Here is a 22,433-nt window from a genome sequence, read left to right on the forward strand (position 1 = left end):
CAGACTGGTATGTATATATGCTTACACTATTTTTCCTATTGTATTTGTCTTTGAGTAGGAACTCAAATACGGAGTACTACTTATATTTTAGAGTCTGCCAGTGTATGTGATAACAGGTGTAGAAAGGACTTAAAACGGATTCTCTCTGGGGGCAAGGAGGAGATTTTGAATGCAATCAAATACAGTTGTCAATTGAATGCAGACAAGTCATAGTCCATTTTGCTCTATTAGAATGCTGCTCTGGATATATTACTATTGTGAAAATTTTAGTTCGCATTAATCATTCTGGATACCTATTCTCCCCATTTTTAGAATTGAAATCAGCATCAATAGGATACAAATTAAAAAAAACTAAACATTCAATTCTATACTCTGACACATGTAACATATCAGGCCTACAAACAATTCCATTCTGCATCTACCAGCAAACTAAGAACCTCTACATAAATACACTTTTGCAACTGTTTATAGATAATTTTAGCTATTAAACAAATAGGAACCACCTCCTCTATCCTTCAGTTCAGCAACCCCCATCATTAATCTTTTCTAATGGTTCTCAATAGTGCTTGTTCTCCACAATTGTAACTCACACAGCAAAGTATCAGGTTTCTCAAAGTACACAGAACAAACTACAAAGGAAATGTTTGTGTTCCATACACTTTGTCCACTTCAGTTAAATAGGATCGTTGTGAGGAGCAGGCTACTTTGACTCAGCATTTTCCACCTGGCCCAAGCTGAAGAGGTAACTGACTGCAGTGGAGGAGTCTACACTTAACCCATGTTCTTGCTTTCCAGCTAGCTCATTAGCCTGAACACACTTGCTCAAAACCTCTACTGTACAGACTGAAAAAAGCAGCAGAGTGTCATTTGGAGAATTAACTCTATTTATCAAGAAAATACATAAGGTAAGGTCAAATAAGGAATAAACCGATAGAAAAAATAAACACCTTCAAATATTTTAATTTCTATCACAAAATTTCTGTAATACCAAAATAAAACTGACCTATACATATATTTCAGAAGAAAATGCCTGGTTTTTATTCACTTTACTGAACAAGGATTACTTAACAGCTTACAAACAATTTAGTACTAAGAGCATCAGGCAGATAAAGTGCACAGAATCACCACAACCAAAAGGCCAAATGCAGTAATATTTAGGTTCAAGATTTCATTTGAACTCACTTAGGAGCAAGTTTAAAATACCTTCCCCAATCACAAGGCAAAGGCATAGTATACTGTGTGTGCTCTCAGCTGATAATGCCCAGCAACTGAGATGTTTAAAAAATAAAATAATAATAATAAAATAAAGATAAAATAAAATGTGTATAATTATTCATTTTAACTATAGCTAATTTAAACTCTTAAATAAGAATAAAAATAACATAAAATGGGTGTAATTATTCATGTTATTTTAACTACAGGTAACTTAAACACTTAAATAAGAATAATCCATACACAAGAAATGTCTGCTATTTTAGAGGGATCATAACACTTTCACAGAGCTCTTTAAATTTTTTTATTAAAGTTTTTTATTTATTTGAGAGAGAGAAAGAGAGAGAGAGTGCACACAAGCAGGGGGAGGGGCAGAGGGAAAGATGATACTGAAGTTGACTCCCCACTGAGCACAGAGCCTCCATGCAGGGTTCAATCCCAGGACCCTGACATGACCTGAACCAAAATCAAACATTGGACACTTAACCAACTAAGCCACCCAGGTGCCCCACAAAGCTTTCATTTTATAGAAGTATCAATGAAGTGAGACATTGTAAATTGGGGCTCTAAAGTAAAATTGATTAATTTCAGATACATAGTCTGACTTCCTAGCTCTGTGATCTGTTAAGGTCACCTCATGATTTTCCTCATTGTGAAAGCAGGAGTAACACCTACACTCATTTCACAGGTTGCTTGTGAGAACTTAATTATGTCACAGATGTAATAGCTCAGTGAAAACCCCTACAATTATAGATATAAATAAAGATTAGCTACTATTATTCTTGAAAAAAAAAAAAAAAACCTCTTCCATGCTCTGAGCTCACTGAACATTCTTATTTTCTTCCTTCTTCGGCCCTTCCTTCTCAACCTCCTTATCTGTCCTGTTTTTCTCTCCCAAACATCAAATGTTAAGTTCTCATATTATATACAACCTCAGTCCTCGTCTCATTCTATCCTTTCCCAGAAAGAATCTAATCTTGCCCATGATTTTAATCAATACCTAGAAGACAATTCCCAAATGTGTATTTCTAAATCAGATCTGAATATACATGTGCCAACTCAACATTTCCACTTGGGTATCATGGAGGAACCTCAAATTCATTATAACTAAAAGCCAAACTCACCATTTTTCCCACCCAAACATAAATGTTGCCTACTAAAATCACCCAATTATACAACCCAGAACCCTAAGAGTAATCCCTGAAATGTCCTGTTTCTCACTTCCCAATATGTAACCCATTTCTTACCTTTCCCATTTTAGCTCTGAAATATATCCCTTTGTCTTCACAGCCACTATCATCTTCTGAATCTAAAGTCACTATCCAATAGCCCCCAAATTGGTTTTCCCAAAGCAGTCCTACCCCTCCAATCCCTGTATGACATCCAACATTTAAAATACAAACATAATATAAACAAACAAATAAATAAAATGCAAATATCACACCTCTAGCTATAACTTTTCTTTGGCTCATCAGTGCCCTCAGAATAAGAAGCAAAATACTTTGGACCATTAATAAAGCTGTGCATGTGCCCTCTTGTCATTATCCTCTATATTCCTAAAATTCTTTTTCTTCTAAAATGCTAGGCTCTATCCTCCTTTGAGGCCTTTCTTCATACCCACTCTGTTGGGAATATGAAAGGTTTTCCACTTGCCGCTCCTGAACTCCCATTTCCAGCTATTTCTTTATCATTAAGTTCGCTGCTTAATCAATACTTCCTCCAGAAGGCGTTTCCTGGTTCTCTGGACAAGGTCAGTTTTTATTTATTATATTCTCACAAAGCACTCTTTACTATTGCATCACAATCCTCAGTGCATTTGTATTACTCTGGTGTCTGCTTTCCACAAAAGATAATAAGGGACACAACAGCAGCAGGCAAGCCTGTCTTGTTTACAATTATATCCCTTAATCTTATCAAACACCATGCTTTTCACAGTGGGTCAACTACGATATTGATAAATGTTTGCTGAATTAATTAACATAAAATGGTTCTGATTTAGTCCCTAATTTATAATACTTATAATTTGTAGAGAAATGCACGTAAAACTAATTCAACACAGACTATACTAGCTTTTTACAGTAAATCAGCAAAAAAACCCTACTTGATCTATAAGAAAGATAATCAATTCTGGAAGCCAAATAAATAATATGAAGAAAGGCCCATATGAGGAAGGCTTCTTTCTGGTGCTGGGATATGAATGAAGCCTTAGAGAGCTAACAGGACTTCAACAAGCAAAGGATAAAAAGTATTCCAAGGAGAGGGAAATTTGGACAAAGCCACAGACCTAGTCAGGGTATAAACAGAGACTGGTGAACAGACAATGTGCCTAAGGAGGGAAGTATACTGAAACACAGCAATATTTGCTATATATAAGAAAATATATTTGCTATACTGAAATACAGCAAATGGGCACACTGTGGAAAGCTGGAAAGCTTTCATTATCAGAATTAAACTGTCTCTCAAGGAGAACCACTGAAAATTTCATCATTAAAGAGTGATGAAGACAGCAAAAACATGTTAACAGATTAAGATGAAGTGTGGATAAATAAATAATAAAAATCTTAAAAAAAAAAACAGATGAAGTGTGGAGACCAACTAGTAAGCTATTTCAATATTTCAGGTGGAAAGAAAGGAGGGAAGGAGGAGAAATAATTATACAGTAGAACAACACTGCTCGAATGGGGAAGGGGTAGGTGATTGACTAAATGGAAAACCAAAACAGAGAAAAGATAGAAGAAGGATGTCAAAAGTTTTTTTACAAACACATTTTTTTTAAAAAACTTAACTTATTTATTTGAAAGAGAACATAAGCAGGAGGGGATGAGGGAGAAAGAGAGAGATTCTCAAACAGACTCCATGCTTAGCATGGAGCCCAACACAGGGCCTGATCTCCGGATCCTAAAATCACGACCTGAGCCAAAACCAAGAGTGGGACACTTAACCAGCTGTGCCACCCAGGCGCCCCTCACAAAATACTTTTATTAATAATGAAAAATACAAAAAATAATGAAAGTTCTTTTATAATTACTGCCTGAGTTTTCAATACACTTTATACCTAATTTTTACTTTATATGGTTAGGAAAAAAACTCCTCAATGTTACTATAATTTCACTCTCTTTAAAATAGTTAATTTCCTACAATCGTTGGGACGAAAGGAACTACCTTATAACATGCTGACTTTCTCTATTCAGTAGAAGAAAACCCTTTATGTCTAAAAGAATTCCAGTCTTTGTAATAGGTTCTGTGCAAAAGTTAAAAAGGACGTACAGAATTTTTTTTGACGTACGGAATTTTTTAAAAGGTCATTCTAATTTCAAAAATATTAACATCTGAAAGTATGTCATCTTTAATTATCAAGAGAATATCTGAAGAATAATAAAATATAACACTTACTTTTGCTGCACCTATCTGTTCTTTGCGAAATTTCTCAAGTGGAGCAATTAACACATCATTAGCGTTTTGAATCTGAAATTGAAAATGCAAACACATTAAGTTCCATAATATTTCATGTAAATATTAATAAAAAAAAGATAGCTCCTATATTCAACTTACTTAAATAAAGAACTTTTGTTCTCTTGACGGCTTCTATAAATGAAATAAAAATACCTTGCATGTTATATAGTAATTTCTATGTTATAAGGTTGTTTCCACAAATTATTTCACTTAATTCCAACAATAACATGAATAATGGAAACCAAGTATACATGTTGAGATCCTAGTCTAAATATTTAATTTCATATTCTAAGATGTAACTAAGAAATAATACAGATATTTACAAATACCTTTAATTACTCTGGTTTAATGCAGTTAGTTTAAGCATCATTTTAAAATCAAATCATATAAAGCTCTTCTATTTGCCACTAGAATGTTATTCTACATCTGCAAAATAAAATAAGGTTCATTTTCTTCTATTTAATTAGATTTCTTACACTTGGGATTTGGCTGAATGTTCATATACTTCCAACCCTACTATAATATTACCTGATTTCATTTCAATGAACAGTATTTTAGCCCCAAACTCCAAACTAGGATTTACTACCACTTTAAGAAAGATAAATATTTTAATTTGGATCTGTGAGAATATTGTGAAGAAGGAGTTTTCAGCGTGGGAACCAGGTACTGAATGCAAGAGATATACATTTCTAAGAAAAACATTATGCTGGGAAGAAATCTTCAATTGAAAAAACCTTTACAAAGTATTAAAATTAAACACAGAATCTTAAATGTTCTCAACACAAACACGAAAAATGGTAATTATGTGACAGAATGGAGGTGTTAGCTATTGCCCTGATGGTAATCAGTTTGTAATATATATATGTATTAAGTCAACCTGCACACTTTAAACTTACACAATATTATATGTCCTTGATATCTCAATGAGGCTAAAGGGACAGTTATAGTTAACAAACAAAATTTATAATTTACCACTGTGATAATATGATCTATTATATAATTAGCAAATGCTAAGATGAAGAGAAATCTTTTTTTTTAATTTCTTTTCAGTGTTCCAGAATTCATTGTTTATGCACCACACCCAGTGCTCCATGCAATACATGCCCTCCATAATACCCACCACCAGGCTCACCCAAACCCCCCACCCCCATCCCCTCCAAAACCCTGTTTATTTCTCAGAGTCCACAGTCTTTCATGGTTCATCTTCCCCTCCAACTTCCTCCAACTCAATTCTCCTCTCCATCTCCCCATGTCCTCCATTGTTATTCCTTATGCTCCACAAGTAAGTGAAACCATATCATAATCGACTCTCTCTGCTTGACTTATTTCATTCATAATAATCTCTTCCAGTCCTGTCCATGTTGATATAAAAGTTGGGTATTCATCCTTTCTGATGGAGGCATAGTACTCCATAGTGTATATGGACCACATCTTCTTCATCCATTCGTCTGTTGAAGGGCATCTTGGTTCTTTCCACAGTTTGGCGACTGTGGCCATTGCTGCTATGAACATTGGAGTACAGATGGCCCTTCTTTTCACTACATCTGTATCTTTGGGGTAAATACCCAATAGTGCAATTGCAGGGTCACAGGAAAGCTCTATTTCTAATTTCTTAAGGAATCTCCACACACATTTAAAAATAAAACCCTATTTTTAAAATATGTAACTCTATTTTAAAATAGGTTAAAGTATATACAGGAGTTCCTTACATCATTCTTACAACTTTACTCTAAGTCTAAAATTATACCAAAATTCTAAAATTTCAATGAAAGTGTTTTACTTTGACTTAATTTCACTGAACTTCTTATTCTCAAGTTTTATTTCTCAAATTCTATATCTAAGTCCACAAAGATAATATACACAAAAATAAAAACTAGCGTGTTAGTGCCTTTGATGATAGCATTCTCCAATTCGTAAAAAAATAATATGGCAGATACTGAAAAGAAGACTTAAACTCCTTGTATAAAGACATAAAAAGGGACGCCTGGGTGGCTCAACTGGTTAAGCATCTGCCTTCTGCTTGGGTCATAATCTCAGGGTCCTGGGATTGAGTCCCACAAGGGGCTCCTTGCTCAGCAGGAGCCTGCTTTTCCCCCTCCCTCTGCCAGTCATTCCACCTGCTTGTGCTCTCTTTCTCTCTCTCTGATAAACAAACAAACAAACAATTAAAATAATTAAAGAAAAGACATACAAAGTAGATCAATACTCAAAACCCTTTCTAAGACATCAACAAACTGTAGATACCTCTGACAACATCACAGTTGTGAGCTCAGACAGTCCTTCCTCTAGATACACTGCAGGCATCTTTCTAGAGAGAAACGACTGGAAAGTAGCAAAGTAGCTCACTTTTAATTGTCATGCTCTAAATCTTCTTTACCCTCATAAAACTCCAAATACATAAACACACATGTACATACACAAACACACACACACACACACACACACACACACACACATATCTGCTTTTAAACTGAAGTTGGCATAAGGTGAAAGTGTCATGAACACTTATGTGTAATTTTGAAAAATGATAACAATAAAGGCTAGTATTTACTGAAGGTTTATGTTATGCTGGAAACAAGCCTGATCTAATATATTTAAAGTCAGTGAACTTAAACAGGGAGATATTTCTCAAGTGGTGAAAACAGCAACAATAAGGGTGCTGAATTAGATGATATGCAATATACAGCACAAGCACATAAATTTAAAATCAAGAATACCTGGATTTAAACTGGGGCCTGTTGTTATAAGCTGCTGTTTAACCATTCTCAGCATCGGCTGCCAACACCTACCCCACAACTTAACTTAGTTCTAAGGACTAAGATAAGGAATATAAAACACTTAGTTCAGTGTCTTAACATAGTAAGTCTTCAAAATTTATAGTTTTTAATAGTTCCAAACTGACACAGATAATTAATCTCATTCTGTATTTATGTACTGAATACACTTCTGTATCTGAATCTATAGTATTACTCTCTGGTTGAAGTCTATGTGCACATTATGAGAAAGTATTTTCCCATAAAAGTCCTGAAATACAGATGGCCTGGACTCTCCCATATCCAATCACTAGGTACTTATGTACTGCCAAGCATACTGCTGAGGTCTATGGTAAAGTGAAAAAACATGGACTAAACCTTCCAGAAATTTAATGTCTATTTGAGTAGAGAGGAAAATTTTATTCATTCAACAAGTATTTGATGCTCTTAAAACACTGCTAAAATTTTTGGAAAAATTGAAAGACAAAACTGATTAGTTCTACATGATAAACTACGGAGAACTCCTTATGAATACATGAATACATCAGGATTTTGAAAACAGAAAAGATCCTTGAAAACTAAATAAAGAAATGAAAAGATAAAATAATTCTAGAAACAGGGAACACCATGAATAAAGGCAAAGGGGCAGAACTAAGCCTGATATGAGGGAAGGGAGAGTGCAGTACAGAAAAATAAAGCATTTATTAAACAATCATTAAGAGTCAATCATGACTGTGAGTGCATTGACCTAGTTACAGGCCCTCAGTTAACTTTTGAAAAATGGGAATACAGAATGAATATGAAGCATATCAAACAGGTCTGGCACATAATATGATCCATAGAATTAATACATTATTATCAACTAACAAGAACATTATCTAGCTGGAGGAAAGTGTGCACGTGTGTGTACACACACACACACACACACACATATTTTTGACAGAAAATTCAGTTGGATTAAGGAAAAGATACCCATAATCTAGGAAGAACAGCCTGAACATAGAATCCCTGCTGGCTTCTAAACAGAAAATTCGTGTTGTAAAAACCTGTTCTAGGAAACCAGTAATATGTGGGATAGTTTGAGAAGGAAGAGATGAAGACAAGATGTGCCAGGTGAATAGCTGGGAGTGGAACTCAAGTTTGAAACAATAAGGTACTAGGATCAGGTTCCTGCAGTGTTAACAAACTGCTAACAGGGAACTGCAAGTTTTCTCAGAAACAGAAAAGGGGCCAGAGGGAGAGGAATCAAAGGGCACATTAAGAAGTTTTGCCTCAAGCATTGGAACTCTGGCATCACATTAAGAACTAGAGTAAATAAGGTAAAGAGTCTGTTTGTTGGAGAAAGAATAAAGATAATGAATTTCACTTTGGATCTATTATGTTCAATGCCAGGGGAAGACTCAAGTATTTTGGCAGAATATGCCATCTCAAAATAACAGAGTTAATCAATACGAATGAAACGTATTATTGGGGAGAGAAGGATTAGGAAAGGGACCTAAAGGATAAATCCGTATACTAAGACACTGGTGCCACATTCCTATCCAATGGTTTCAGTCTCTGCCTTATGTAAATATGACCTGGGAATAAAACAAAACCTGAGGATACAACACAGGAGATGCGAAATAACAACCACCCTCGGGGGCCATTATTATTTCTTAACCCAATTTGCCCATATTTCTTCACTTTTTTCTTTTGTTTTTAGATTTGTTCATTTTTCTCCTCTTTCTTTCTCCTACTCTCATTCTATTAATGTGAAACCGGAGGAATTAAAAAAAAAAGTTTCAGAGGTACTAAACAGAAAAGGAAGGGGAGAAAAGATAGAGATAGAGACATCGAAAGATATGATTTGTTGAGTGTTTACTATGTGGCACGTACTCTGCTAAACTCAACAAAATATCAAGAATAAAACTGATTTTATATGAGCAATAAATTTTAAAATCCAAAAATCATCCAGAATGTTTTAAGCACATGAGTGTTAAAGTTAGACCCAGTTCCATTTTAATGTCAGCATCAAAACTTCTAAGTCTCAGTGTCTTCATCCCTATACCTCTTAAAGTGTTAATAATAATGAAAGGAGAGATATACATATTTTTAAAATAACAAGCATAAATTTGACATATGGCAGCCTTTCGAAAAATGTTTCCTTCTTCGCAGAACTTACAATGTCTCCTATGTGTTCAGTCTTAAATTTCCCATGGTTTAAAGTGTAGTTCTTCAAAGTAGAAACTGAATTGAAATTAATTTAACAGAATAGTACTGATCTACTCGATAGATAATAGAGAAACAGGAACTTATTTTTTTCCATAAGCCAGTGCAACATATATGTGGTTTTACATCCCGAATATCATGCTTTTGTGCAGTCAATGAACCGCTGTTCAAAACATGTGAATCTAAACTCAGGACATCAAAATGGAAATGCCAACAACACTCTTCAAAGGGTAGAATGGAGATTTACAACCCAATTCCGCTGCTTCTGACCCTTATCTTTGTACATTCCCCAGGGAACGCACGCTTTTCATCCACACAAGCTTGTCAACCACACGGATAAAAGTTTTCAACTCTGAAGTAATCCAAGTGTAAACTAAAGGTGTTTAAAATTTTTAGCAGTTTTAAAAGAATTATTGTTGCTACTATATAATAAAGAAAAATGACATACAAAATGGTGGAAAACTATAATTAAATGTGAATCAGGGTACAACTCTGGTGACTTTACTTTCATAAGGTCTAAAAAAAAAAAAAAATCTAGAGAAATGAAATTTTGGCTCACATGGAATGCTTTGTCCCCAGATTTACACAAGAGGCTTGATGAAACTTCTTCCAGAAGGTAATTTCAGGTTGGGGGGCGGAGAGCTGGCAGGGGAGTGTCAAGTCATAGATTACGAGATTCAAGATCCCATAATACTTGTGGAATGTGTTACTTTGCATGAACTTTCTAAGAGGCTTTAGGAAAAATACAAAACCAATTTTAATATTCTCCCTAGATACTAATAATGTAAAATCTTAAAAAGGTCTTATTTCAGTAAATAAGATCTTATTATCTTACAATTACTTACTTACTTACTATCTTAGAATTCTTAACCATCTGGAATTCTAAATTCTGGGTACAACCAACCTATTTTTATAGATATCGATCCATTTTAAAAATCAAATTATCTGGTATTTCACTTATCTGTAGCAGAGAAGTGAATATGATATTGGATAATATTTTACAATACTGCATTTACTGGGTAAATACACTTGAACTGTGGGTGCAGTGTTACTTACACAAAGCCAGACAATTAAGTTTTCACTTACCTTTTCTTCTGCTATTTCAAGTGGTTCTAACAAAGAGCCACCAGGGAGTGCTCATAAGTCACTCACAAGTAATAATTAGAAAAGTTTTTATGTGACCAGATTAATAATTCTCTGAATACATTTGGAGTTTTTTTTGTGTGTGTATGTGTCCAAGTATACATGAATTATAATTTTCTATAGACCATGGATTTTTAAGTGCTATCCTATTTTTATTAAATATTCCTATTTTGTGGGACACCTGGGTGGCTCAGTCATTAAATGTCTGCCTTCAGAGCAGGTCATGATCGCAGGGTCCTGGGAAGGGGTCCCCAGCCCTAAATTGGGCTTCCTGCTCAGTGGGGAGCTGGCTTCTCCCCTTTCCCTCTGCATTCTGCTCCCCCTACTTGTGTTCACTCAATTTCTACCCATCAAATAATAAAATCGTTTTTAAAAATTTCAAAAATCAAAGAAATTCCTATTTGGGGGCGCCTGGGTGGCTTGGTTATGCAGCAGACTCTTGATTTTAGCTGGGGTGATGATCTCAGGGTCCTGAGATCAAGTCCCACATTGGGCTCTGCACTCACCAGGAAGTCTGCTTCTCTCCCTCTCCTCTGCTCCTTTCCCCTGCTTGCACAGGTGTGTGCTCTCTTTCTCTCTCAAATAAATACATCTTTTAAAAAAATTCCAATTTTTTTAAAGATATTATTTATTTATTTGACACAGAGAGAGAGAGAGAGAGAGAGAGAGCGCGCGCGCGCACAAGTAGGCGGAGCATCAGGCAGAGGGAGAAGCCGACTCCCCACTAAGCAAGGAGCCTGATGTGGGGCTGCATCCCAGGACCTTGGGATCACAACCTGAGCCCAAGGCAGCCGCTTAACCAACTGAGCTACCCAGGAGCCCCCCAAAATTTCTATTTTTAACACCTGCTTTTCACTGCTGAGAACCAACAAAATGAGCAGCAATGGAATAAAACAAATCTGAAGGGTAATTCTTGCACTTCTACTTATTCTCCCCTTTCCAGGTTCTGGTTAAAATCCAGCATGGTTGGTACCATCACAGCCCATCACTAGTCAGTGAATATAGTATCCTATTAACCTTAACCTACTCAATAATATTAGGATAGAAGACTGTAATTTTCTACCTCAAACTTTCAAAGTACCAAAACACTCAAAGATTTGAAAAGAAGATTTAATAATATTCTGTGGTACTCGCTAAAGCAACTGCTTGAGAAGGCCACAACAGATGATTCTATTTACCGAAATAAAACCTGGATGGTGTAGCTCATTGCACAAATAACTTCCTGTTGAGATACTTATATTGCCAATCTGAACACAGAATAAAGATCACAAAGGTATTTCATGAGTAGACGAAACACATTTAATTCACAAGATAACTATAAGCAGTCAGATAAGAATGGATTGTTTTCCTATTAGTATTTGCAACCAGGAAAATTAGACACAGTCCTATTTGGGATTATTGGCAAGTATCTCCCTTCTGCCTTCTTCCAAATTCTGTCCTGTTCCTCCCTCCCAAACAGCATCTCAGGATGAAATTCTGACAAGTGGTCTAAGGCTAGCCTGAGGTTCACTCCTTACTCTTCACAGCTTTACAAGAGACAGTCCTGGGTGCCTGGTTGGTTCAGTTAGTTAAGTACCTGTCTTCAGCTCAGGTCATGATCCTAGAGTCCTGGGATTGAGCCCAGTGTCAGGCTCCCTGCTGAGCCAGGGAGTTTGCTTCTCCCTTTCCTTCTGCCTCTGCTCCTGTATTCTCTTGCTCACTCTGTCTCTCAAATAAATAAAATCTTAAAAAAAAAAAAAAAAAGGAGAGACAGTCCTTCTCTTGCATCAGTAAGCCCACAGCTCTTCTAAACTAAAACTCAAAAGCCAAACTCACAAAAGGTGTAAAGGATGGATATACAAATAAGACTTTCATTTAATAAGTGATACAAAGTCAAAGACTAAAGGCTTTACTTTATATCCTTCAATGTAAGCAAATTACTCTGAAAAACTATATCTTCACCTTTTTAAAAAAAAAAGTGCTATGTAAGGTTAGCTGGGTACCACTGTAATACATTTAATTTCAACCTGAACATCACTTGCTACTTCAGTACTGAATGTTTTGATTCTGCTTATTAAGCAGTATTCCATTATGAACCCCACCTCATTGGACCTCATCTGTTTAGATCCAACACTCATTTAAATTTAATATTAATTTCATATTTTCTTTACTTTTACCAGTAATTATATTTTTCTTATTGAAATATACAGGTAAAGAAATTTAAATTTTTGGAGAATGATGCTTTATGAATTGTCCCTTATATCAAAAGACAGGAAGTAATACACTCTTCAGGAGAATGCACTAGTTTCTGTTTAATTCTTGGTTTATACCCTGACAACTGTACAATCTTGGTCAAGTTATTCAAACTTTCCAAGTCTGTTTCCCTTTATGTTTAAGGATGATAATATGTTTATTTACAAAGATTAAATTTTATATTTTATGTATAATGATCATAAGTTTATTAGTATAAATTTTTACTTGCTTCCTTTTAAATTCATTCTTTTGTGTAGGTCAATTATAATGCATATATGTATATTTTTTAAATGAAATGGGAAGTTGCTACTGTAGTGCTAGTATAAGAGTGAAATCTCATCAGCATATACTGAATGTCAAGACTCTTAAATGGAACAGAGTGTTTATCTAGGGTAAACAGCAAAGAATCCTCTCCACTTCTAGAACTTATAACTATCCCAAATAACTCAAATTAAAGTTTACTATTTTTAACAAAGCCACCTACACTCATAAGATGAGGGAGTAGAAAAGCATTCATCCAATAAAGAATTGACCATTTTCATAGAATCTAGCTAAGAAAGTGGAAGAGAAGGGTAAATTACAAAATTTCATATAATCCAGTGCAATCTAATGATATCATAACTCTAGGTTGTACCACTGAAATTCTCTAAATATTAAGTTATTTGAACAAGAAAGGAAAGTTCTTTTTCTTGGGTTTTTGTTGCTCTTAAACTACTTTTGCATCATTCCCTTTTACCCAGCAATCTCTATGGGAGATTACACTAAGAATATTTTATTAAAGCATTCAAGCATTGTGGAAAACATTTTAAATATGAGATATAACCATAACATACTGTCTGCTCAAAACCTCTGTCCACTTATTATCATCCTGATTACTACTTGAACATTTATAGAACATTATAGATAAAGTAGACAGAAAAAAAATCAGCAAAAAGAAGGCCAAACTGCTTTTCAGCTATAAAAAAGAAGATATGTGATGGTCAAAGTGGAATTGATATCTTACAAGCTACTTAAATACTCTAAATATCCTACACATACATCATACATTCATTATAACAAATATTTTTCTTTTGATTTTGACCAGAAAGCATGCATTTAGGGAATGCACTTTTATGGAATATATGGCTGCATTACCTCTCTTCAAAGGTCACACAAATCAGATACTGAAGTTCAATCTACCTGTGAGTACACAAGTAATGTAAGAAATGCTGCAACCTCAGTTGTTTCAGTGGGTTAATCACTCCTAAATTTCACTGGGTAAAAACATTCTGCAAAATTACTGATGAGGTTACTTCAGCCAGTCCTCTGCCTTTGGAATTCTCAGGAAATCCTGGGATCTATTGAAAATGTATACATCTGTGGTATTGCCAATAGTATCCAATGATGCATCTAAGTTTGTTAACCCTGCAGGAGATGGCCAATGACTTTCCTTTAACACAGCTGTCCCATGTACTGATGTCCTTATGCTGATGAAAATATACCTTCTCCCTTCTCCCCACCTTAAATATCAAAAACACAGTATATCTTGAGCTGAGTCAATTGGGGCCTCAAGACTCCACCCCCCCCGGGTTTTACCCCTTAGTCAAAGTGGCTTTATGTTGGGGAGGAGCTTCAACAAGGTGATAATTTATGTAATTCAATGTTTATCTCCTCCCCACCCTGCTGTTATTGCTATTTCTTCTGCTAATATTTCTCTACCCTTCTCAGTATTCTCTAGTAAAATATCTTGGAGACAGAAACTGAAACCATTCATTTGTTTTAAATTCTTCATTTGTGAATTTAAGCAAGCTTCTAATAGTTGTTGTGAGTTTATAAAAGAAATGAAAATTCATTAAGTAAATTCCCAGAGTCACAGTTATTTTACAGCAATTACATCTTAGGAGCTGAATGTTAATTTATTTTAATCACAATTGCTCAGTATTTCTGTAATGGCAGATTGTCAAAACCTTAAGAAAGACTTAAGATACCCCAGTGTATATGCAATTTCTTAAATTGCTTATTCCAATTTTGCAATAATGGGAAAGGAATGGAAGGGAGAAAAGAGAAAGGAGGAAGGGAGAAAAGAGAAAGGAGGAAGGAATTAGGCAGGATAGAAAAGCATATAAGCAAAGCAGAGACTTACTTAATACAGGGAGTGATAGAGAAAGTATAAGAAGAGAGATTGGGGGCTAGTGATGGGCAGGAGCAAGCTCACAGTGGCTCTAGGAAAACACTATGTATATCTCTGTATTCATTCAATGATGTGGGGTTGAAGTCAGCTGAGGTGGAAGTATTTACACCATGGAAATCAATAAGCATTACAAATCAGGGTTATGTACACCTACACATGCATGTGCACACACACACACACACACACACACACACCCCTAATTGCTGGCAGTTAACCTTTTCCAGCATATCAATGCTTAGAACTATATTTGGAAGACACCAATATTAAACTACAAACAGTGGGAAAGAGTGGTATCTACACAAGACTCCTTTCATCTACTTTTTAAAGTACCTCTGTTAAACCTGTGTACCTGTGTACCTGTGGGCTTATAACATTTCCAATTCAGTATGTCTTTCCCAACACCCAAGAGATTAAACTCATTTGTACTTCTTCACACTTAAGCTTTTTGATGCAGAGCAAGGCTTTTGAATTTCTGGGCTTCAATAGCAATACCTTGAACAAACTTCTAAAATAGTACTGATAATAAACAGTTTTAGCTTCCAAATCTATCTGAGTTATAGCAGGTTTCTGTGGTGCTGGGTTGAGAAAGATCCTGAAGCTGAATCTCCACAGTGAAGGAATGATCACAGATATTGGTTATAATCATCTCTTACTAACAAGACTGACAGTATTTATACTGCATATGTTATATAAACATAGACACAGTTATCTTTCTGTTCCTGGAAAAGTGGAGATAATGTCTTACTGACTTTTTTAATAATCACTGTCTAGCAAAAATCCCTTGCCCAGTGGAAACTCAACACGACCATTGCTAAATTAAATAAAGTTATTTCTGACAGTCATAATGGGCATCTGCAGTAAGTTACTATAGCAAATACTGTTCCTCATCATATTACTGAGGATGGCAACAAACTATTTTTGATAATTAGTATTTCTATAATATGTAGTGATATATGCTGTATAAGTAGCAATCAATATCTATGTAAGTAGTAATAGGAAACTGAACTCACTGGTATCTTTAGAAAAAAAACTCAGTCACACACACAAAAAAAACCAACTATTGATTTACAATGATTTTTTTTTTCACACAAGTTTCTTTACTTATAAGCTGATTTTGCAGGGGAAAAGAAGTAGGCACTATTTTATTTCAAATCAAAACTTTGGAGGACAGACTGTTATCCTACAAATGGCTATATAGGCTAAAAGGGAAAGAGCAGTATCTCCTCAAAAAAGAGATGCAAGTCACCCTCCAAATTCTCCCTACTCCTTCTTCCTTAAGGTTGATTTCACTACTGTACTGAATGGAAAACTCAAAACAGAAAAACATGGCTCTACAGGATCTTAGCTGGGAACCAGGAAAGGGGTTTGGGGTAGGGGAGTATGTTATAGACTAATAGGCCTAAAAGCCTGAAGAGAAAAGTGCACAGGTCACTCCCATCAGGTAAATGAGGAAACAGATTCTAGAGTACACATATAACAATAATTACTGAACACTTACTATATGGTCCAAGAGAATTCTCCTTCAATTCTTACAATAGATTTATGAAAAAGTTACTATTATTCTTTCCATTTTACAGATAAGGAAACTGAGACCCAAAGAGGCTAATTTGCCCAAGGTCACACACAAATAGTTGGTAGCAGAGCTACAACATGAACTCCAGCATTCTGACTCCAGCGTCCATACGCCTAACTACTCTGTCAAACTTCATCAAACCACTGTCTGATAATAAAGAATATACTACAGGACCAAAAGTAAGACTTGCCCCCACAAGTTGCTTGTGAGTATGGCTATCACAAAATAAAAACCAAAGAAATGACCTGCAGAATTAGGGATGAGATTACTTTCCTATTTTCTAATTTCTAAACTCATATAGGTAGATATATTATTTTCTCTATTACTCATCTTCCTTGAAAAATGTTATAGACTTTTTATTGCATCTCCAGTTTCACTATTGTGCTGATGCCATATTTATATGTGTGATAAAACTCAGGCTGAGGTGAGTAATAATGATTTTTCTTGGCTATGAAATGCTTAGTTGTAATAATGTAATGGTGATGTGAGAAGCAGTATGGACACAGGGAATATGAGGAATTTTTAGCTTAAAATAGGAACATTTCTCCCACATAATTCTACCAGTAAAGGTTTAGGAAATTAGAAAAATGGGTATTCTTTCAGAAATATAACCATACTAGTATTGCTTTTTCTTACTTCAGTTTCCTGGTACAACACTTACTTAGGATGTTTGTGTCACTTACTATCTTGATATAAACAAACACAGTAAACACCGTAGCTGGAACTTGTACAGTTAAGAAAAAAAAAAAAAAAAAAAAACACCAGAAGCTAATACACACACATTCAGTGTTTCTTTCCTATAAACTAAACTGGTAGTAACTGCTTGAATGTTAGTATTTTAAGGATCTCTGGGGGCTAAGAGGAAGAGAAAATCTTTTGAAATAAATAATTCCTTAATTGAATGAACCAACAAATTGAATCACAGTGTTAAAATAAAACCAAGAAAAAATAATTAAAAGAGAAAACTTCAGGGCTTTAATACATAATTACAAAAGTCCAAGAGTACCCCAAAGTTATCAAAGTCCCACATTTTAGCAAACAAGAGGTATGATTTATTTTGCAAACATTTTCTTTTAAACTTTCCCAGGCATTTGAACATAGGCTCTTAGTCATAGCTAAGAATTACTTCCCAAATAAATTCCATATGTTCTAAATCTTGTGCCTGGTCTTTTCCAAAACCAGATCTGGTCATAAACCCTGGGCCAGTTTTCCACACTGTACAGCTGTCAAAAAGTTTTCTTACCCAATGAACTAAAGAAGCTCTTTCAACCCTTTATGTGAGGTCTTATATCATGTGCAGTAACAGTGATGTGTCAATACTAGAGAAATTCTCTTTACAACACATGACAAAAAAACATTAAAAATATATATACTGGGGCGCCTGGGTGGCTCAGTGGGTTAAAGCCTCTGCTTTCAGCTCAGGTCATGATCCCAGGGTCCTGGGATTGAGCCCCACATCGGGCTCTCTGCCTAGCAGGGAGACTGCTTCCTCCTCTCTCTCTGCCTGCTTCTCTGCCTACTTGTGATCTCTGTCTGTCAAATAAATAAATAAAATCTTTAAAATATATATATATATATATATATATATATATATATATATACACACATATACACTTTTCCTTATCTGTGAAAAGTATGTCCCAACAGAAAACATAATCATTTTATAAATCATTAACATCTGACTTCTTTTGGTTTTACCCTCAAGCCATGAATTATCTTCAATTCATAGAGCTAGCTAAAAGAATGGTTATGATTCCTCTCCAGAAAATAAAGCTTGGAAGCTTGGAAATGACTTCCCCTCCTGACAGCAGCAGCCAGCCTGGGATTCAGACTGAGGCATTCATGATGATGTGTACAACCTGACATAATGCAAAGCAGTAACTCTATGCTGAGGACATTTCCAAGTCATCCTATATGAAATTATGAAAAGGTATGGGGAACAACCTCTCTCCTCTCTCTTTTGCTTTCTCTTAAAAAACTAAGAGATAGTATATTTAGTGGAGAAGAAAACTTAGCTTCTGTGATGCCCAGTTTACATAGGCAAGAACAGTGTTGATGCTGGTAAAACCCTAGTTCTTATCTCAATATTACCCAGATCCCTACACAGAACACCGAGAAGCAACTCCCATCACTTTGCCGACAATCACACCCTGTCCCCATCTTTGGGCTTTTAGGAATTCCTAACATAGTCTAGAGTATGACTAAAGTTAAGACATTTTAATTAATCTAAAAATTAATTAATCTGAAAATACTAGATGAGAAAATGCACCTTTTCAGATAATTCAACAATATAATAAAACTGGACTATAAATTACAACAACAACAACAAAAAAACTTTGCACCTTAACATAAAGACACAACGGTAATGAAGCTTCCACCTTACCCCCGCTAAGCATAACATCCTGAAAGCATTCAGGTGTATCTTAAGTTGTCTTCTCCAATGGCATTCTGACCTAATAAGCTTTCAAGAACTGCCCTGCACAGTAAAAGGGGCAGAGACAGGCTCAACAAACTTACCTTTATCTTACATTTCAAGATAAGAGAAAATTCTACACCTTATCTGTGGGTGACCTAAGGTAGTTTGATGCTTCAAATACCCCATGAAGTGATCGATGGCTTATAAATCTTATCTGCAGCCCAGCTACTTCTGCTAAACTCTCTATCTGTAAACCAAGTGTTTGTCCCATTCCCAGAAGTACCTCAAAAACAACTCTTGAGATATGTTTCGGCCTTCTCCAATCTCGGTTTGTCTCCTCTCAGTGAATGACACCAAATTTTGGCAGCTGCCCATTGCCCCAGACTTTCACATCCTATCCATGATCTCCCTAATGCCTTGGCATGCATCCCATCACCTCTCTCCAGAATTAGAACATTCATCTTACATACCTATCAGCACCCAGTTTCACAACCCACCCATATCTAATTTTCTATACAGCTACCAGAATGTCTATAAAAGAAGAGTATGTTATTTCCTAGCTTTTATCATCCCTCTAAAATCTTCAATACAAAAGACATTTCCTTAGCCCAGTACTCCACGATCCTTAATGAAGAACCCCTCACTAGCTCCACACATTCTTTGCTGCCACTTCAATGTGGCAAGTCTTCTCTTTCACCATAGAACACAATTGATAATGTCTAGCTCACATTGTGACCTTTCCCTTAGTTTTCCTTCCCCGGTTCCCTCATTCTATCTAAATGTCTCTTATCCTTTAAACCTCAGCCCAAGTATCATGCCCTTAGTGAGGCTTCCTTAATATTCTCGGTGTAAGTTAGACCCAGGATTGTGATTACATCACTGTGACAGTGGATCACAGATCTCACCATGCCATTCTGTCTTCCCAGAAAAATTATAAGTACTTCTAAGGAAATGCCTATGCCTTCAGCTTTCTTTTCTTTTTTTATTTTTGTATTCCCAAGGGCCTGGAGCAGTATCTGAGGCATACAGTTAAGGCCAAAAAAACATTTTTTGATACAAGCACATTAGCTGAAGTGAGGATGCGCAACTACGTGGGGAAAGAGTTGGAAGACAAGTTAGAGAATAGAAAATCTCAAAATCAAACTAAAATTAAGATGGACAATGCTGGACTTTGCATTCATGCAAACTAAATGTCATTCTCCTATTCATATACTGGCTTCAGTCTCAAACAATAGTCCATTCATTCATGTATTATTGATTGCAAAGTATTTTGAAACCACTGAGAAAGAGAAAAACTGAAGTGTATGGATTTCAGATTAAGACACACACACACACATACACACACAAACACTGGTTTCTTTTAAGGAAAATGAAGATTTTAACAGATAATGAATGTAGACCACCTTCTACTAGGGCATGCCAGGTTATGGATTTTCACTATACATGCAAACAAAATCTTAATCCCATCATTAAATTTTTATTTCTACTTTTAAAAGGAGAATGGATGAGATGAACTTCCGCAACTTCTTATTCTTTACCAACTCTAGTTCACCATTTGGAAATGAATCTTGAATAAGCACTGGGGGATAGGGTAGAGAGAATAGGAAAGCTAAATGCTATTTGGCAAAACAGACTATCCCTCAATATTCATTAGAGATGAATAAGCAATGGCCTGCTATCTTATCACTGGAAGATGCCTTGCTACCCTGTGCCAAAACTTCAATTAGACTTCTAAATACCCTTGAAATAATGAGGAACGAAAAGCACAGCTTCTATTGGTCTTTGAGCTTAACAGCCAGGGAGCATACTATCTACATTACTCAGGGACTAAATTACATTACTGTAATTGTACTGTTACAATTAGAGCATTTATGCCAAAAGGCAAAGCAAGGGCAAGCCTAGGTCAAATTGTGAAGAAGATAAAATTTGTTTTCAGAAAATACTACCACTTCAGTTGGCCCTAATTCAGCTTTGTTTGGCCTTTATTCTAGTGTGTTTATTCAGGCCAGGCACCATCATCCCTTTTTCTCTCTCACTGGAGCCCCTTACCAAGAACTTTGCTTTCAGGAAACCTGAATTCTACGTATTTCCAAACATTACCAAACTCTTTGGCCCACCAATAAAATCTTATGGCTTCTATGGTTTCTTTCATCAAGACCTTTCTCCATGCTCCCCAACAACCAGTAAATCTGATTTACTGACAAATGCTAATCTGCTTTTTGTACAATGAAAGCTATTTGCCCTGGGGACACTTAAAACAGCATGGCAATCCAATGGTGGGGATTTGGGGCACCATGGATAGTCCAGTGAGAGAGATAATTAGGTTGGTGAAAACACAGCTGCCTGCTAGAGCTACATGTGTGGCAAAATGTGGATAGGCTCCCTTAATAAATGATAACTTTATTGTAGACCAGGATCATATCAAAATAACATGGTAATAATGCTTCTGTTTTGGGTTTACATATATAGATGACCAGTGAATATTGTACTGATAGACCCAGTGAGTGTTATTGTTCAACCAGAAACAACACATAGACTATTCTTCACAACTTTCCAGGTGAGAACTTAAAATTAATCACAAATCAGTTGCTTATAAACCAAAACTAGATGTTTCCAATGATTTAGTTGGAAAGGATTCAACCATTAAGGCGTAATTCCTGAGTTGATACCTGTAGCTCAAATAGGTTTCAAGCAAATACTTACTGTGGAATACAAAGGCTGCACTATTTTATAATTCATAAAGTCAAATAAGCACAAAAAAAATTAAAAAGATAATACCAGTTGATAGAAATCACAAAGAAAATGAAACAAGTTGATGTGACAGAAAATAATGGCAGTGGGGATACTAATAAAATTGGGTGGTAAACAAATGGCTCAATGCTCTGAGAGGCACCTTGAACTGAAACATGAATTATAACTCCTCACCCCCTGATTTCTCCTCAGAGATCTGGAAGAGTTTCAGGCAGAAAGAAGAGAAAGTATAAACCCCCTAAGACAGACAGAAGCATGCTTGACATGCTGATGGAAATAAAAGAAGCCTGGCATGACTAAATCCCTGTGAAGGCAACAGGGAATGTCTGAAATTAAAGCAAACGGTAGAGAAGTTAAGGTCTTCAAAATCATGGTATGAAATTTAGATTTTATTCTATGTTAGCTATCACAGAAATACAGAATGTGATTATAATGACAAAGGAATGAAAATTTTATTCTATTTAGATGTCACATTTGCACTATGAGCCATTACTATTCATAAAAGTGTTACACCTCCTGAGG

General features: G+C 35.6%; 1 protein-coding gene across 3 annotated transcripts in view; it reads right to left on the minus strand.

Annotated features, from left to right (window-relative positions):
- ARHGAP42 (Rho GTPase activating protein 42) overlaps positions 1 to 22,433 on the minus strand; it is a 274,390-nt gene that overhangs the window by 125,031 nt on the left and 126,926 nt on the right. For all 3 annotated transcript variants that reach the window (XR_004382103.1, XM_032852731.1, XM_032852729.1), the window contains exon 4: positions 4,606 to 4,677. Coding sequence is in view for 2 of the 3 variants with exons in the window: in XM_032852731.1 (XP_032708622.1) it covers positions 4,606 to 4,677 (72 nt within the window). In the remaining variant the exon portion in view is untranslated. The remainder of the gene's footprint in view (positions 1 to 4,605; positions 4,678 to 22,433) is intronic.

Source organism: Lontra canadensis, unplaced genomic scaffold (genome assembly GCF_010015895.1).
Source record: "Lontra canadensis isolate GAN:19392208 unplaced genomic scaffold, GSC_riverotter_1.0 scaffold7, whole genome shotgun sequence".
Classification (NCBI taxonomy): domain Eukaryota; kingdom Metazoa; phylum Chordata; class Mammalia; order Carnivora; family Mustelidae; genus Lontra; species Lontra canadensis.